Genomic DNA, 13,426 nt, shown 5'->3' with positions numbered 1-13,426 from the left:
CTTTTTTTTAATCCTTCCACAAGGATAGTTTTTTCTTTGACCTCTTAGAGAGAATGAAAGGGAGGGTGAGGAGGGGGAGAGATACATCGATTGGTTGCCTCCTGCTCGTGCCCTGACTGGGGTGGGGAATTGAATCTGTGAGCCTTGGGTCTGAGGGTCAATGCACTAACCACTGAGAAAAACTGGCCAGGGCAGTTTTCAGCAGAAAATTTAGCTTACAAGATATCCTCATAACCAGAATAGATGTGAAAGTGAACATTTTACTCAACTTTTATTATTCATTTTTGTCCTTTGTATTGAAATAAGCAGTTTGCAAAGACTTTCTCTTAAGTCATTAAAACATGACCAGGTAGGAAAAGATAAGTTAAACACTTACTACCACAATTTGGCTTAAGATACATACTATACTTAGAGTTTCTTTTCAACAAACAAAATATGTCATTGGTTCCAGGAAACATTAGATCTTTTCAATTCAATGGCATGCCATGAAAAGTAGAAAAACACAATGAGAAAATTTCTTGAATCCAATGTTTTTAGTACATCAAGACTCTCTTTTTACAGTAATCTTTGTATTTCTGTAAAATTTAGGGAGAAATTAACATCAGTATATGTGCACACTGCCTGCGCCTAATCAGTGCTAGTAGAACAAATCATTTCTCTGTACTAAGTACATTTTCTTGCATCTCTTTGAAATGGTGGTTAAATGTAGAGAGTGAACCCCAATGAACTCTGACAAGTAAAGACGCAACAGTCCTGAGAAACCAGTAATACATTTATATGACCTCAGAAGTACTCATGTCTGGGAGCAACTTGGTCAATCTGATCAAAATGGTTTAAATTCAGGTAAGAAAATATCATACCATCAATTAAACCAAGTTGGTGGTTCTTTTGATATGAGAATAAAGACCAAATCTGATTCCAGGAGCACAATGAAAACATAATGCGTAAGCAAATGAAGACTGTGTTTAAAGCATGTCTTGTTTGGTAAATGGTAAGAATAGAAAAATAGAAAAGCTTTATTTTTTTCCCATCTAGAAAGACTGACCATGATCTATGACTAAAAGCTCAAAGTTCCAATTCTGCATTAATAGCATTTTATGAAAGTTCCAATGGTGAGCAGAAATTTGGCTCATTAATTAGAACAATTCTACAAAGGGAACATTGCTCTGGGGAGATTGTTAACTTTGGAGAATGGTATTTCATTTAATAGACAGCATGGACTTCATACATATCCATTATCAGTGCCTTGAAAACCAAACAACTTTAAAAGTTAGCAGCAGTTTCTGCAAGTACAAAAATACACATTTATTACATAACAGGATAGTAAAATCTGTCAACATATATTATACAAACTCAAAACATTTTAGATAAAGCATGAGTCTAATATATTATAGATTAACAGAGTATAATAAAATGACGTTCTTCAAATCATACAATATAATACTTTACAGCAATATTAACAAACTATTTACATTATTACAGGAGGATCTAAGGGAACACAGAGAGTAGGAATAATTACTTAAGAAACTCAATATCTATTTCCTTCTATGATTCAAATTGGGTGGTGTGGTTTTCTACATATATATATATATATATATATATATATATATATATATTATAAAAAGGCTAGAAGTAATATTTTGTTAAGTAGAGAAGAAATTTCTTCCAAAAAGACACTCGAAGCTGGAAGAGCTTCATTCACATCTTGCAGTTCTGACAGTAGTTTTGCCCTAGGGGTAAGGGAGATCCCTGTTGCCTTTCTATATAGCAAAAAATGCATACGGACTCTTAGAGGTCTAACATTAGGACAACGTGAAATCTACTTCACACCTGTGGCTGAGATGGCCAGTGTCATGAAGGTGTTCTTTGGACCCAGATTTATAAAAGCTAATTATAATGCTAAGGGCAAACAGGGCTATGTACCCCAGAGGTAGGTAGCACCAATAGCTAATACTGAAAGACTTGTTATATCTTACAGAAAACATTTTATTTTTATTTATTTTAGTGATTTTAGAGAGAGGAAGGAAGGGAGAGAGAGAGAAAAGGAGAGACAGAGAGATATAGATAGATAGATAGATAGATAGATAGATAGATAGATAGAGAAACATTGATTTGTTGTTCTACTTTATTATGCACTCATTGGTTAATTCTTGCATGTGCCCTGACTGGGGATTGAACCCACAACCTTGGCATATCAAGACGACACACTAACCAACTGAACTACCAGGCCAGAGCCACCAGAAGACATTTTCCCCCCTTTAACTGAAAAAAAAAAAATGCAACATTTAGGACAACAGGGAAAGAACACTTAACATGAAAGCTTCCTAATGGCTCAGAAATATAGTTTGGAATAAGCTAGTTTGTGGGAGAAAGGTCCATTTGATGGTGGACTAGAGAGATGCAGTAGGTTCTAAGCTTCTTATAAGTAACAAGTTGAAATGAAGGAAGATTCACATCCTTTCCTGACTCTATCCCTCCATACTGGCTGGCAAGACCTAATAATCAATGGAGTTAATCCAGGAGATGTACCAGTGTCACTTTAAGACAGAGAGAGCGGTAATCAATGGATATAAACCAAAGAGGTGGGGTATACACTATCTGTAAACCATGAGTCATTTGGGACAAAAGTATGTAAAAACTCCTGGAGGTAGGGAAATCCCAAGCCAGTGACTGAGAAGGCCCGGTAGCCACTTTGGTGGGAATTCTGTTCTGCAACTCTTCATAAGCTGGTAAACTCAAAATTGCTCTCTCTATGGCCAAATGATCATCAGAAAAAGGGTGACTTATCAGTAATGTGTTCTGGCTGACTACTCTAAGAGGCGGGGCTGCAGAAAACATTTCGGCAAAGAGGAGCCCGGCTTTCATCATGCTGGCAACAGCATTCGTGTAACAGAGAAAGGACTGTTTTGCAGTTTCCCCCCACCCTCAGGTAACGGGTGCATTCAGGCCACCTTCTAATTGGAAATGCTGTGTTTCTGGAGAATGCTCCCAGCCCAAGTCCCTTTGTAAAGAACACGGAGATGGGCAACGTTTCCTCTTTCTCCGCCCAGCTGTTTACTGGAGCCTTTGCAAAGCGATGCAGTGCTAATGGACAAATGAATCAAGTAACACAACCAACAAAAAATGGCATCATGATACTCATGGCTCTTGAGCCACTCTCCTTTTTCCCAGTCTAGCTACATCCTGGGCTATTTTCTGAACGATCCTGCGAGGACATATGACTCTAAGAAGTCACAGAAATAGCCAGTGACTTGGATTAAGGGAAATGTTTCACATGATTTCCTTCATTACTGGGCATGCTTTTCTTCCCAATACTTTGATTAGTGGCATTTTTCTTGCTTATTTATTGAACATATTCCATGGAATGTGGATTGTTTGTCTGCACCCTTCCCCTCTCCCCACAGTCTCCATTCTTCACTAATGATACCCTGGCCTTCTCAGGGGACTAACCTGGTATAATGCATGCTTCCTTTTTATGCTAAATGATAAACCAGTCAGAGAAAAACAAGTACCACATGATTCCACTAACGAACAAAACAGAAACAGACTCATAGAGACGGACAGCTGTCAGAGGGTGTGGGATTGGGGAGTTCAGTGAAAAAGGTGAAGGAATTAAGTACCCCCCCCCAAAAAAAAACAACAACAATAAAAACACACAAACCCTCATAGACACAGACAACTGTATGGTGATTACCAGAAGGAAAGGAGGTGGGAGTGATAGAGGAGGGTCAGGGAGATAAATGATGATGGAAGCAGACTTGACTTTGGGTGGTGAACACACAATATATTGATGATGTGTTATATAATTGTACACCTGAAACCTATATAATTTTATTAACCAATGTTACCTAATAAATTCAATAAATTTAAAAGTAAAGAAGAAAAAAATCAAGACACTTTCTCTCTCTGCTAGTATCTCTAAAATCATGACAGGCCCAGTTCCACGCTCTAATTAATTATTGTACTTAAACTTCTTGCCACATGGTCTTTGTAAAGAGAATTATTTTATTGTCCTAAGTATTAGCAATAATTTCTTTATGCTACCTGTTCCAGGTACTTTATACAAAGGGGTCATAATGATTATTGTCTCGATGTCATTATTAGACCACTTTCTGTTCTTCTAGACATCAGGTTCTTCTTGTGGTAAAATGTCTTTGGTTGAATGTTTGTCCGCAACATCACACACTACTGTAGGCCCTGAGTCTGGGCTGGACTCATCATCCATAACCGAAGAGTGGGGTGAAGATCTCTCACAGGGCGGGGTACCCGGAGAGCACTGCCCGCTTCTCTCTCCTTCCTCCTGTGACTTCAGACAAAGCTCCAATGTGCCTTCCACTTGGCTGGATGGAGAGCTACCGTGTGGCTCGGAGACGTGGCTGGGACCGGAGCTGTGCTGCTGGGCTGTGGGCAGAGCTGGAAGTTCTGCAGGTGCCCTCAGGGGCATGTCTTTCTGTGTCTCTTGCTGTGGGTTGGCTTCCGGAGCCCCAGAAGCATGTGGACGTGGCTCTGCAGGTCCTGGTAGAGAAGCTATTTTCCTTTCCTCTGGTCTGGCTGCCCTGGCTTTGTTTTTGAGGGACCAGTTTTTTAAACTGGCCATACCATTTCTTAGCCACGTGCTGGGATGAAGGGTTACAGAATGCATGTGTGAATGCCTCTCTAAGGTGTCCTTTTTTGTATAAGCCAGGAGGCTGCTGGCCTGCCCAGAGGCGGGACCAGACCCTCCAGAAGTGAGTCTGGAGCTGCCGAAGTCGGAAGGTTGTCCCTGCTGGCCATGGGCCTGAAGAGTGCAATCTATTGGGGAGGAGGTTTCAGTGGGCGTAAACACGGAATGCTCTGAAATCTGAGAAAAAGCACTGTCTTGGGAGCTCACGGAGGAGCCAGATGGGGAGGTGCCTGGGGAGGACAAGCTGGAACAGCTAGTCCTGGGGCGGATGCTTAACCTCGAGGGTAAAAGGGTCTCAGTGCTCTGGCTTGTGGCACCGCTCTTGCCCACCTCGATCCCCATGACCAAGCTCTGGTTAATGAGCTTTTGCCCCTCCATTTGTAAAGACTTGTGCTGCTGGAGATACTCCTCCTCTCCACGCAAGGCGCCTACTTCATAGCTGGCTTTATTGTGTTTCCTTGAAAAAATCCCCCTGAGATAGCTCAGCTTGGAGTGCTGGTCATTGATGCTGGGCTCTGAGCAGCACCGGTGCCTCCTGGAACTCTTGGGGGCATCTGCTGTGTGTGGCGCGGCATGTCCAGGTGCGTCTGCATCAGAGGCCTGGCTCCTGGGACAATCATGTGAGCACATGTAATTGCAAGATGCCACAGAAATGGCCACTGGCTTTGAGGGAGAGGGGAGCTTCATGTGGCTTCCTTCATGAGTAAAGAAGCCCTTCTTAACATTTTTATTAGAGGCATTTTTCTTGTTATCAGTGCCTGTGACTACAGCCTGTTTAAAATACGTCTTACCCTCCTCCCGTGGGGGTTCATTTTGCTTCAGATGGTCCTCACCTTTCTGCGACAGAATTGCATCACAGCTGGACTTGCGTAGCTTTTTCTGGTAAAACTCGCGGAAAGAGGAAAGCTTTGCATCTCGATAGTCGATGCTGGGCTCCGAGCAGCGCCGGTGGCGCCGAGGGCTTTTCGGAGCATCTTCTGCAGCCATGGACAGATAGCTGGGTGTGGTAGTGCCGGATGGGGCCCCGGCATGGTCCTGCAGGGTGGCCTCTCCGTACAGCACTGTGACAGTCACTGGCTTGGAATCGAGAGGCCCTTCCAGTTGAATGTCTTCATGTTTTGGACGGTCTAAGTCAAAGTCGCTCAGGGTTAAAAGACCTTCCAGTTCAGGCTGGTCGGGGTCATAGTCACTGAGGGTGAGGACGGAGTCCATGCTTCTGCTCCCCTGGCCAAGGGTCGTCACCAGGTCACTGCACGGAGCGTCAGCATCCTCATTCAGCTCGTTTTCCAAGCTGTCATACGAGGAGTCAGTCATTTGTAAGCAAGAGAGATCTGTGGGAAATCAAACCATGATAACCTCGTTAAATACTCAAGTGCATGCTGCCTAAAGTAACAAAAACTGTGATGCTTAGTTTAATTATCTTTTCATGTAGATTTTTCAAATTTCTATACTTAACGAAAAAAGATCATTCACAATATCTCAATTTATCAGTGCAGAATACAAAATTAAATTGGGTGTACTAGATTTATCTCAGTTCCTGAAGAAATGGGCTTTCCTTATGTAAGATTGCCTCAAAGCAAAGAGACATGTTATAATACCGAGAAATGACACACAAAAAAATTAAAGGAATCAATGCCAAGTACATCTGGATTCCGAATGAGACTTCCTTCTAGCATGGCTTGCTGGTGAATACACAAAATTAACTCTCAGGGCAACAATTTAAAACCCTGTCAACTTCTCTTTGATAGAGTTCTTTAATATCCATTATTTATTTAATCTTTAAAACCACCATAAAAGTTAGGCATTATGGGCATCCATATTTTATCGATACAGAATCAATGTTCAGTGGCAGAGAATAATTGACCTAAGGTGATCTAACTAGTCATTGGTGGTACAGGACTTCACAGTCTGGATGCTGCTGCTTAGAAACGGTTTTAGAGCCACCAGCATCCCGAGTGTCCCAGGGATGCAGAGGAAGGGGAGAGCAGAAAAGCCCGGCTGCCTCTGCGGCCTCTGGGCCTTCTGCTCCAGCTTTAACTCCCGTCCTATGATGTGCATTAGCATTCCTTGTAAAGTTCCGTTTACAAAAAGATGAACACCAACAAGTGCTAACAGGTTCCTGAAGTTGGGGATCTCATCGTATCTACGTGAACCCCACCAGTGTTCACAGCAGCAGGCCTTCTAATGAAGGAGCCCTAGGCCCACTGACCCAGGCCAGTGGCTCCCTTCCCCGGAGCTGCCGTGGGATCCACGACAACCACGGTCCCATCACCTTCACAGACGCGCGCCTATTTCTCACAGGAAAGCAATCCAATTAGTCACAATACCTGAGGTATTCTCTCTAATGTCACACCTCACTGACACCTCTCCAAAGAGGGAAGTGATTTCTTCTCCAAATATTCTACAGCAATTTTCAATCAGAAATTGAATAAGCAGAGTAACCTGTACAAAAAGGGACAAAATTGAAGTGCCACTTTCCATACAGCATATCTATAAACCATACTTAATATATGAGTGCTGATTTCAACAAAAATGCAAAAGAATCCTGAGAAAAAATCATGTCTGTTTTAAAGGTATACAAAAGAGTTTCCCCTAAAAAGCTATGACAAGAGTTAATTTGGGGATAGAAACCCATTTTAATCAGTGGACTAAAGTTATTATTTGTGGCTTTGGCTTAATACTAACATTTTCTTCCCAATGGTTCTGCCTTTAAAATTAGGGTAGTTTTACATATTCTCTACAGTGCTTAGGGTAACGAAATACACTTTGTTATTAAAGCCCGTGAAGCTTCACTAGACAGACATATGAATGCATTTCTTATGTATGAGGTAGTTGTCATGGGTCTGGGAAGAGGGCATCCTCTATGGGTTGACTGTGAAGGAGAGAGACAGCTGGAGAGAAAACCTGTGTTTTGCCCCATTCATCTCTCCCTAGGCACTTCCTTCCCACAATCTTCCTAACGGGAGGCTCCTGCAGAAAAGGTGAGACTTCACCAGGGAGCTTTCTGCCTCCACTGAGCTGTACTGGAGTCTCGCTGTAGTTTCCCTGCCCCAACAGCTGAGCAAAGGAGCAAACAGAATGGTGGGCACGCCAGGCACCACAGGGGTGTGGTTTCAAGTAACCACTGTATGAACGAGAGGTGGTATCACCACCTCCACTTTCCAGAGGAGAAACTGGATGAGTGTAACTAATTTTGCCCAGGAGTGTACATCTGGCAAGTGGTGGGGCTGAGACGTGAACCCTGGCTTGTCTAACTTCAAAGTTCTTGTTTCTTTTCTCAGACCAACTGCTTATCATTCCGTGGTTGAAGTCAGTCACAGTTTTTTGCCTCTTTCAAGGAAAAAGAGAACTAACCCAACTGCTAGCACTTTTATGCTTCAGAAACCACTTTTCTATAGTTTACCAGATAGGATAAAACAATTAGTGAGCCCAAATTTATGTTCTTTCAGAAAATGTCTTTTAGAATGAATACTCTGAATTTTAGCTTCAAAATGGGGACTCAGTCTCCCACGGCATAAAAATGAAAAACTTCATTACCTTTTTTGCAAATACGGGTTCTAATTCTGGGCTGCAGGAAGTAGCAGACCAAAGAATGCTCGGAGCGATACACACCGCTAAATTATATGCGTTCATCTGATTGGATGAGGACTGTTGCGCAATGTTGTGTAGTACCCCAAAAAGGTATCTTAGAAGAACAATATTGGCTCTCGGAAGCTGGTCCAACAGCCTGAAGATAGAAAGAAAAATGCACTCTTTAAACAAGACATTTCATAAACTATTTGTATAAACAGGCAACCCTTGCTTTCCATGAATTCCTCATGCAAAGCAAAACACAGTCCAGATGTGCAGGAGTTTCAGTTAACATGGTACCATGCAAAGTGAGCATTGCCTGTACAGAAGGAGGGAAAATAAGACCGGGGATTTAGCTATTTATTTTGTACACTGTCTTCACAACTCAATGAAAATGTAAGAGACTGCACAAAAATGGCTCACAAAAAATGCTACCCAATTTACCTGAAACTAACAAAATGTATTTTAATTTAGTTAAATCCTGTAACATTTCAGAATATTCTCCACCAAAACCCCACAAAAATCTTTCTGATGAAAGTCAACAACCATTAAACTTAAAGTGCTCCTTTATTTCCAAGTGTATCTCTTGGTGAGAACCCAAACTTGAGCTATTAAGACTGCCTAGTCCATTCTGAGAGCTTAGGCTCTGCTCCACTAGCTCCCAAAGTCAATTTGTCCCAAGGCTCATCTTTCTGGTATCACTTTCACATATAAGTCAAGCTTATGATAGTCTATTTCCTACTGTTCCCCTTTTGTAAGTGATAAGAGGTTTTTACATTATCATTCTCTGAAAATAATATTTAGTACCATCCAGAAAACTTATATGTTGATATCAAGGTTGTTGCTTTTTTTAAAACAAGAATCTGCAACCAAGAGGAGAAAATTAGTCTGATTGCTGTTGCAAAAACAACAGAGGCATTTCTTCAGTACAATGAACTCACAACGAGTGTAGTTTATAGGGACAAATTATGAAAGATATTGAAACAGACCGAAAGATTACTGAGTGTGTTCAATGGAAAGTGAGACCCTGTCTAGCACACTCTTGGGTCACCTGGTTTTATGGAGGCCCTAAGCCTCTGAGCTAACTCTACAAACTCTGTAAGTTATTGATGACTTACAGTGCACCTAACACTTGCTCATAGAATTGAAAAAATTCTGTCTGGTCAAGAGACAAATGATTTATTTGTGCCCTCCACTACCCCTCAATGCCTCAGTAGAGAAAGCCAGTTTTGCATGTATTTATAAATTCATTTCTGATTCAACTACATAAGTTGTGGTAGTTTGAAATGATCAGTTCTCTCATTAATTAATGATGTAAATGAAATCTTTTATACATGTTCATTTTGTATTTGTATGAGAGTCATAGTGTTACCTTTTCTTTTTTTTAAGGTAATCACCTTAACAGTAGGGTGTAAAGTTTTAGACAATAAGCCAAAAGCACAGAATCTAACCTTCACTATCTCCGAATGGTTTCCACCAAACCATAATGGAAGCAGAGGGTATTTTGTGACAAGGTTTTGCTTTCTTTCTCCAACAGTTGTATCCTGTTCTTCTACAGACAAGGGATGTCTATCAATAGCAGGATGTAGATAATAACTTATATTTTAAAATTGTTTGAGAAAAAAACTGTATTGAAGAAGCATATGGAAAAAATGGCATTGGGATTTTTGGATTTTCAAAGAACTGGAAGTATTGCTTTTTTGATGGACACTTCTTTCTTGCTCTCTTATAATGCAGGAAATATGGAGGGGTCGGGGGTGAGTTCTGCCAGCAGCTTCCTTTGCCTGAGTATAGACGATGCACTCCTTGTGATCAGACTGCATCTGTGCAACTCCCTTTTCCTTGAAGTTTATGCAGAGCTACCTGCCTCTCTGCAGTGCTCCCACAATGCCCCCTCCACGTATTTCTTTTACAGCACTGACTATACTGAATTGCCATTGTAATTCTGGCTTTACCTGTGCACTCTACCAGACTGTGAGTTCCTTGAAGGAGAAAATATTCTCTGTGTGAATTCAGTTGGTGAATAAGATATAGAAGTGGTTGTCTGGTTAAATATTTACCAAAATTAAGATCATAAATTGGGTTTATAGTATTGGTTTTTGTCAACTCCTCTCAGATTAGACATATAGAAGGTGTACAATGGTCAAGTGTGCCATGTTAATAAGATTAGGCAATAAACAATCATAATAATGACAGTGGCTAGCATAAATCTGTTTTAAAACTGATCCCCATGGGTATCATTACTTCACAAGATGAGCTTATAAAACATATGATTTTTAAAAAGTATTTTTGAGATGTGACCAAATTAGAATATTTACCTTTGAATTGTATTTATTTTCTCTTCATCATTTCCTTGATCCATTACACAGACCCAGTTATCATAGAGATCTGTTGAGAAAATACTTCTGGGAATATGTCGTAGAAAGTCCTGAGAGAGAGGAAAAATAAATATTTTAAATCATTATTCTCATGCTAAACATGTACTGGAGTGATTATAAAACATTTTGTTGAAAAGAGTTAAGTCTTCCCTTCTTTGGAATACACAGTTCTTGGTGCCAACTCTCCCCTAATGTGCACATGTAGAAACACATGCTTTGACTTTTTTCTAGCAAAAACCAGAGGAGCAACTGTAGTCTGGATTGTAATGGGAAAGATACAGGACAACCTCTTTGGGCTGAAAGTGCCTGTTTGTATACATTTTAGCAAACTAGTGTATGTGACAGGGCCTGGCAAATCATCCTAAATCCCCTCTTCCCCCTCAAGTCACTGGTTCAAAGAAATGCACAAAGATATTGGTGAGGTTCCTAATGTAATCAGCATCCAATCATTCTATACATACTTACTCATATGTACTAGGGACAGAGCAGTGAATAAAACAGAGTCCTTGCTATTTTCAAATGTTATATTCCAGCGGAACTGCTGAGCAATTTCCATCTAGAGATAGTTAGAGTTTCTCCCTTCTATTCCCCATGGAAGGGCTCTCACTATTTGGGGAGAAAAAGCATTCCAGGCAGTGGCTGGGCTCTGGGAGCCTGGGGAGACACCCTGTGCCTGATGTATACTGATTAACATGTGCCCAGCACATTGTCCTCTCTGGCATTCCAGACTCTGTTCTGCTGAACAATTGGTGGGGCTGGGTGTGGTGAGACCAGATCATAACGCATATACTTATGGCCAAGGATGTTTGATGTTTGACCTTTGTTTATAAAAAGCTTAAAAATAAACTAAATTTGGTTCTGGTCCTATGTTCATTTCTATTTTAAGCCAACTCTCTCTGTTGCTTTTGACATGGTATTAGCAAAGCTAAGCTTGCAAAGTCTGATCTCTACCTCAGTAAACTTTAGGCAGAGAAAACTCAATTTCATTTCTAAGCACTGTACCCATGGTTGGCTATCATTCTACAAGTTCATGGAAAGTGGTGAAAGATGCAATTGAGCAATTTAAATATTGCTGGAAAACCAAATCAGCAACTTTACAAAAGACAACACAACTTGTTACTTACATGTCATGCTTATGTTACTGATATGAAGGCTGCGACATCTCACTATTATAGTTATCTGATTACATGTGTCTCTCCCCCAGTAGCTCATGAGGCCTCCAAGGCAAGGGCGGACCCTCACTCTCTACTCATACACTTCAATGCCAAGCACAGTCCCACACATAGTGGTGGTGATTACTGAGCTGTTGCTATTTGCATATGGACAAATATTAGTGAGGACAAGGGAAGGCCAACTAACTATAACTGAGATTCCAAGATAATTTAAAAAACCTCTTTGTAGTCATGTCTCCTATCACAATTTTTTTTAAGAGTGGAAAACAAGCGGGAAGATGACTGATTCTTCCTATTCTATGTTTCTCTGTTCTATTACATCTTCCAGTAGAAATGCACCTGGATACTTGTGACTCAGATGTGTCTTTACAAAAGTTACATCTTTTGGGGTAAAGGCATTGAATTTTCATAATTCCAAACTAATTTTAGTTGCTGCACCTACTTTAAAAGTCAGATTCAAAGAGGCAAACTGTTATTTCAAAGTGGGACAGTGACAATAGCACTCTTTTTAAATCACAGTGGAACACATACTTATGATCTGTCTTGAAGGAAAACTTCATTTAATCTTAAACCTACACTTGAAAAATAATAGGTCATAACATCCCAATGAACTCTCCACAGCTGGAATAACAAGTTATGAAATACAACTGCCATCGCAGCTGAGAAAGGATATGAGAGCTGGTCCTGAATTACAATCACTGACTCCCAGCACTCAGCTGTCTCCTGCCCTCCCAAACCAGAGCCCTGGTCACCAGCAGGACTACCAGGCTCATCTGAGATGAGATTCCTGCAGGGCAAAAAATGAACTTTCCCTCAAAGGTCTGTCGGATCAAAGTTACAGCGTCTCAAGCAATTTTCTTTCAATTATAGTTTGAAGAGTTGAGCTTATAGTTAAACAAAACCATCAGAAGTAAAACATTAAAGGAAACCTAAAGTAGCACTTCCAAATAGTCTTAAAAACAAGAAGCAAAACAAAAACTCAAAATCTTTAACTTTTGGCAAAAAGTATGTCCTTTCTTGCAGCCACTTAGAAGAAGTGAGAGTAAAATGCAGTTACATGGTTATAGAATGTCAACTACTTGTAACCTATTTAACCAGACTTTTCAAGCATTTGCATTAGTTTTGTCCTTTGCTTATTTTTGTACAAGTAATACTTCTCCAATTTGGAATGCAGACGAACTCTTCTAGGATTATACTTTTGTAATAGCCTCAATAATTTAGCACAAAATTTTAAGAAGTGTGGTACTGTGAAGAATAGCATGGTAAGGAAAATGTTCTAAAGCCAAGGCTTTAGCTTCTTAAATTAAGAGATGGGAGAAAGTCTAATTAGATGATTAAACAAGAAAAACTCATTGTGTGTATACACTTGTATGTATCTATCTCCCAGACATATATCTGGCCGCGCACACCATGCATATCTTTATTGTGTTCCAGGGCTGAAGAGTAATCACAGACTCTGTGCAACACAAACTGGATGAGCCAGCCTCCCGGTTCGTCTGAGTGCTCCTTACAGCACAGCCTTTGGCAGGGTTAAGAGCAGACATGGCCCATGTACCAAGAATCATCTGACTGTGCATTAAGTCATAAAGCAGGATTCTGTAAGCAGTTCCCCACCCCACAGGGTAGGAGTAGGGTGTGGGAGA

At 40.7% G+C, this 13,426-nt stretch overlaps 1 protein-coding gene across 3 annotated transcripts in view; it reads right to left on the bottom strand.

The window, feature by feature from the left end:
* Positions 1 to 269: 269 nt before the first annotated feature.
* ARHGAP20 (Rho GTPase activating protein 20) overlaps positions 270 to 13,426 on the bottom strand; it is a 93,468-nt gene continuing 80,311 nt past the window's right edge. For all 3 annotated transcript variants that reach the window (XM_079787755.1, XM_079787756.1, XM_079787757.1), the window contains 4 exons: positions 10,552 to 10,661; positions 8,201 to 8,390; positions 6,991 to 7,105; positions 270 to 5,994 (listed from right to left, as the gene is read on the bottom strand). In XM_079787755.1, coding sequence (XP_079643881.1) covers positions 4,121 to 5,994; positions 6,991 to 7,105; positions 8,201 to 8,390; positions 10,552 to 10,661 — 2,289 coding nt within the window. In that variant the 3' untranslated portion in view covers positions 270 to 4,120. The remainder of the gene's footprint in view (positions 5,995 to 6,990; positions 7,106 to 8,200; positions 8,391 to 10,551; positions 10,662 to 13,426) is intronic.

Source organism: Cnephaeus nilssonii (genome assembly GCF_951640355.1).
Source record: "Cnephaeus nilssonii genome assembly, chromosome: 13".
NCBI classification, from domain to species: Eukaryota; Metazoa; Chordata; class Mammalia; order Chiroptera; family Vespertilionidae; genus Cnephaeus; species Cnephaeus nilssonii.
Note: the sequence above shows the minus strand (reverse complement) of the source record. Positions and strands in the feature narration are given on the sequence as shown.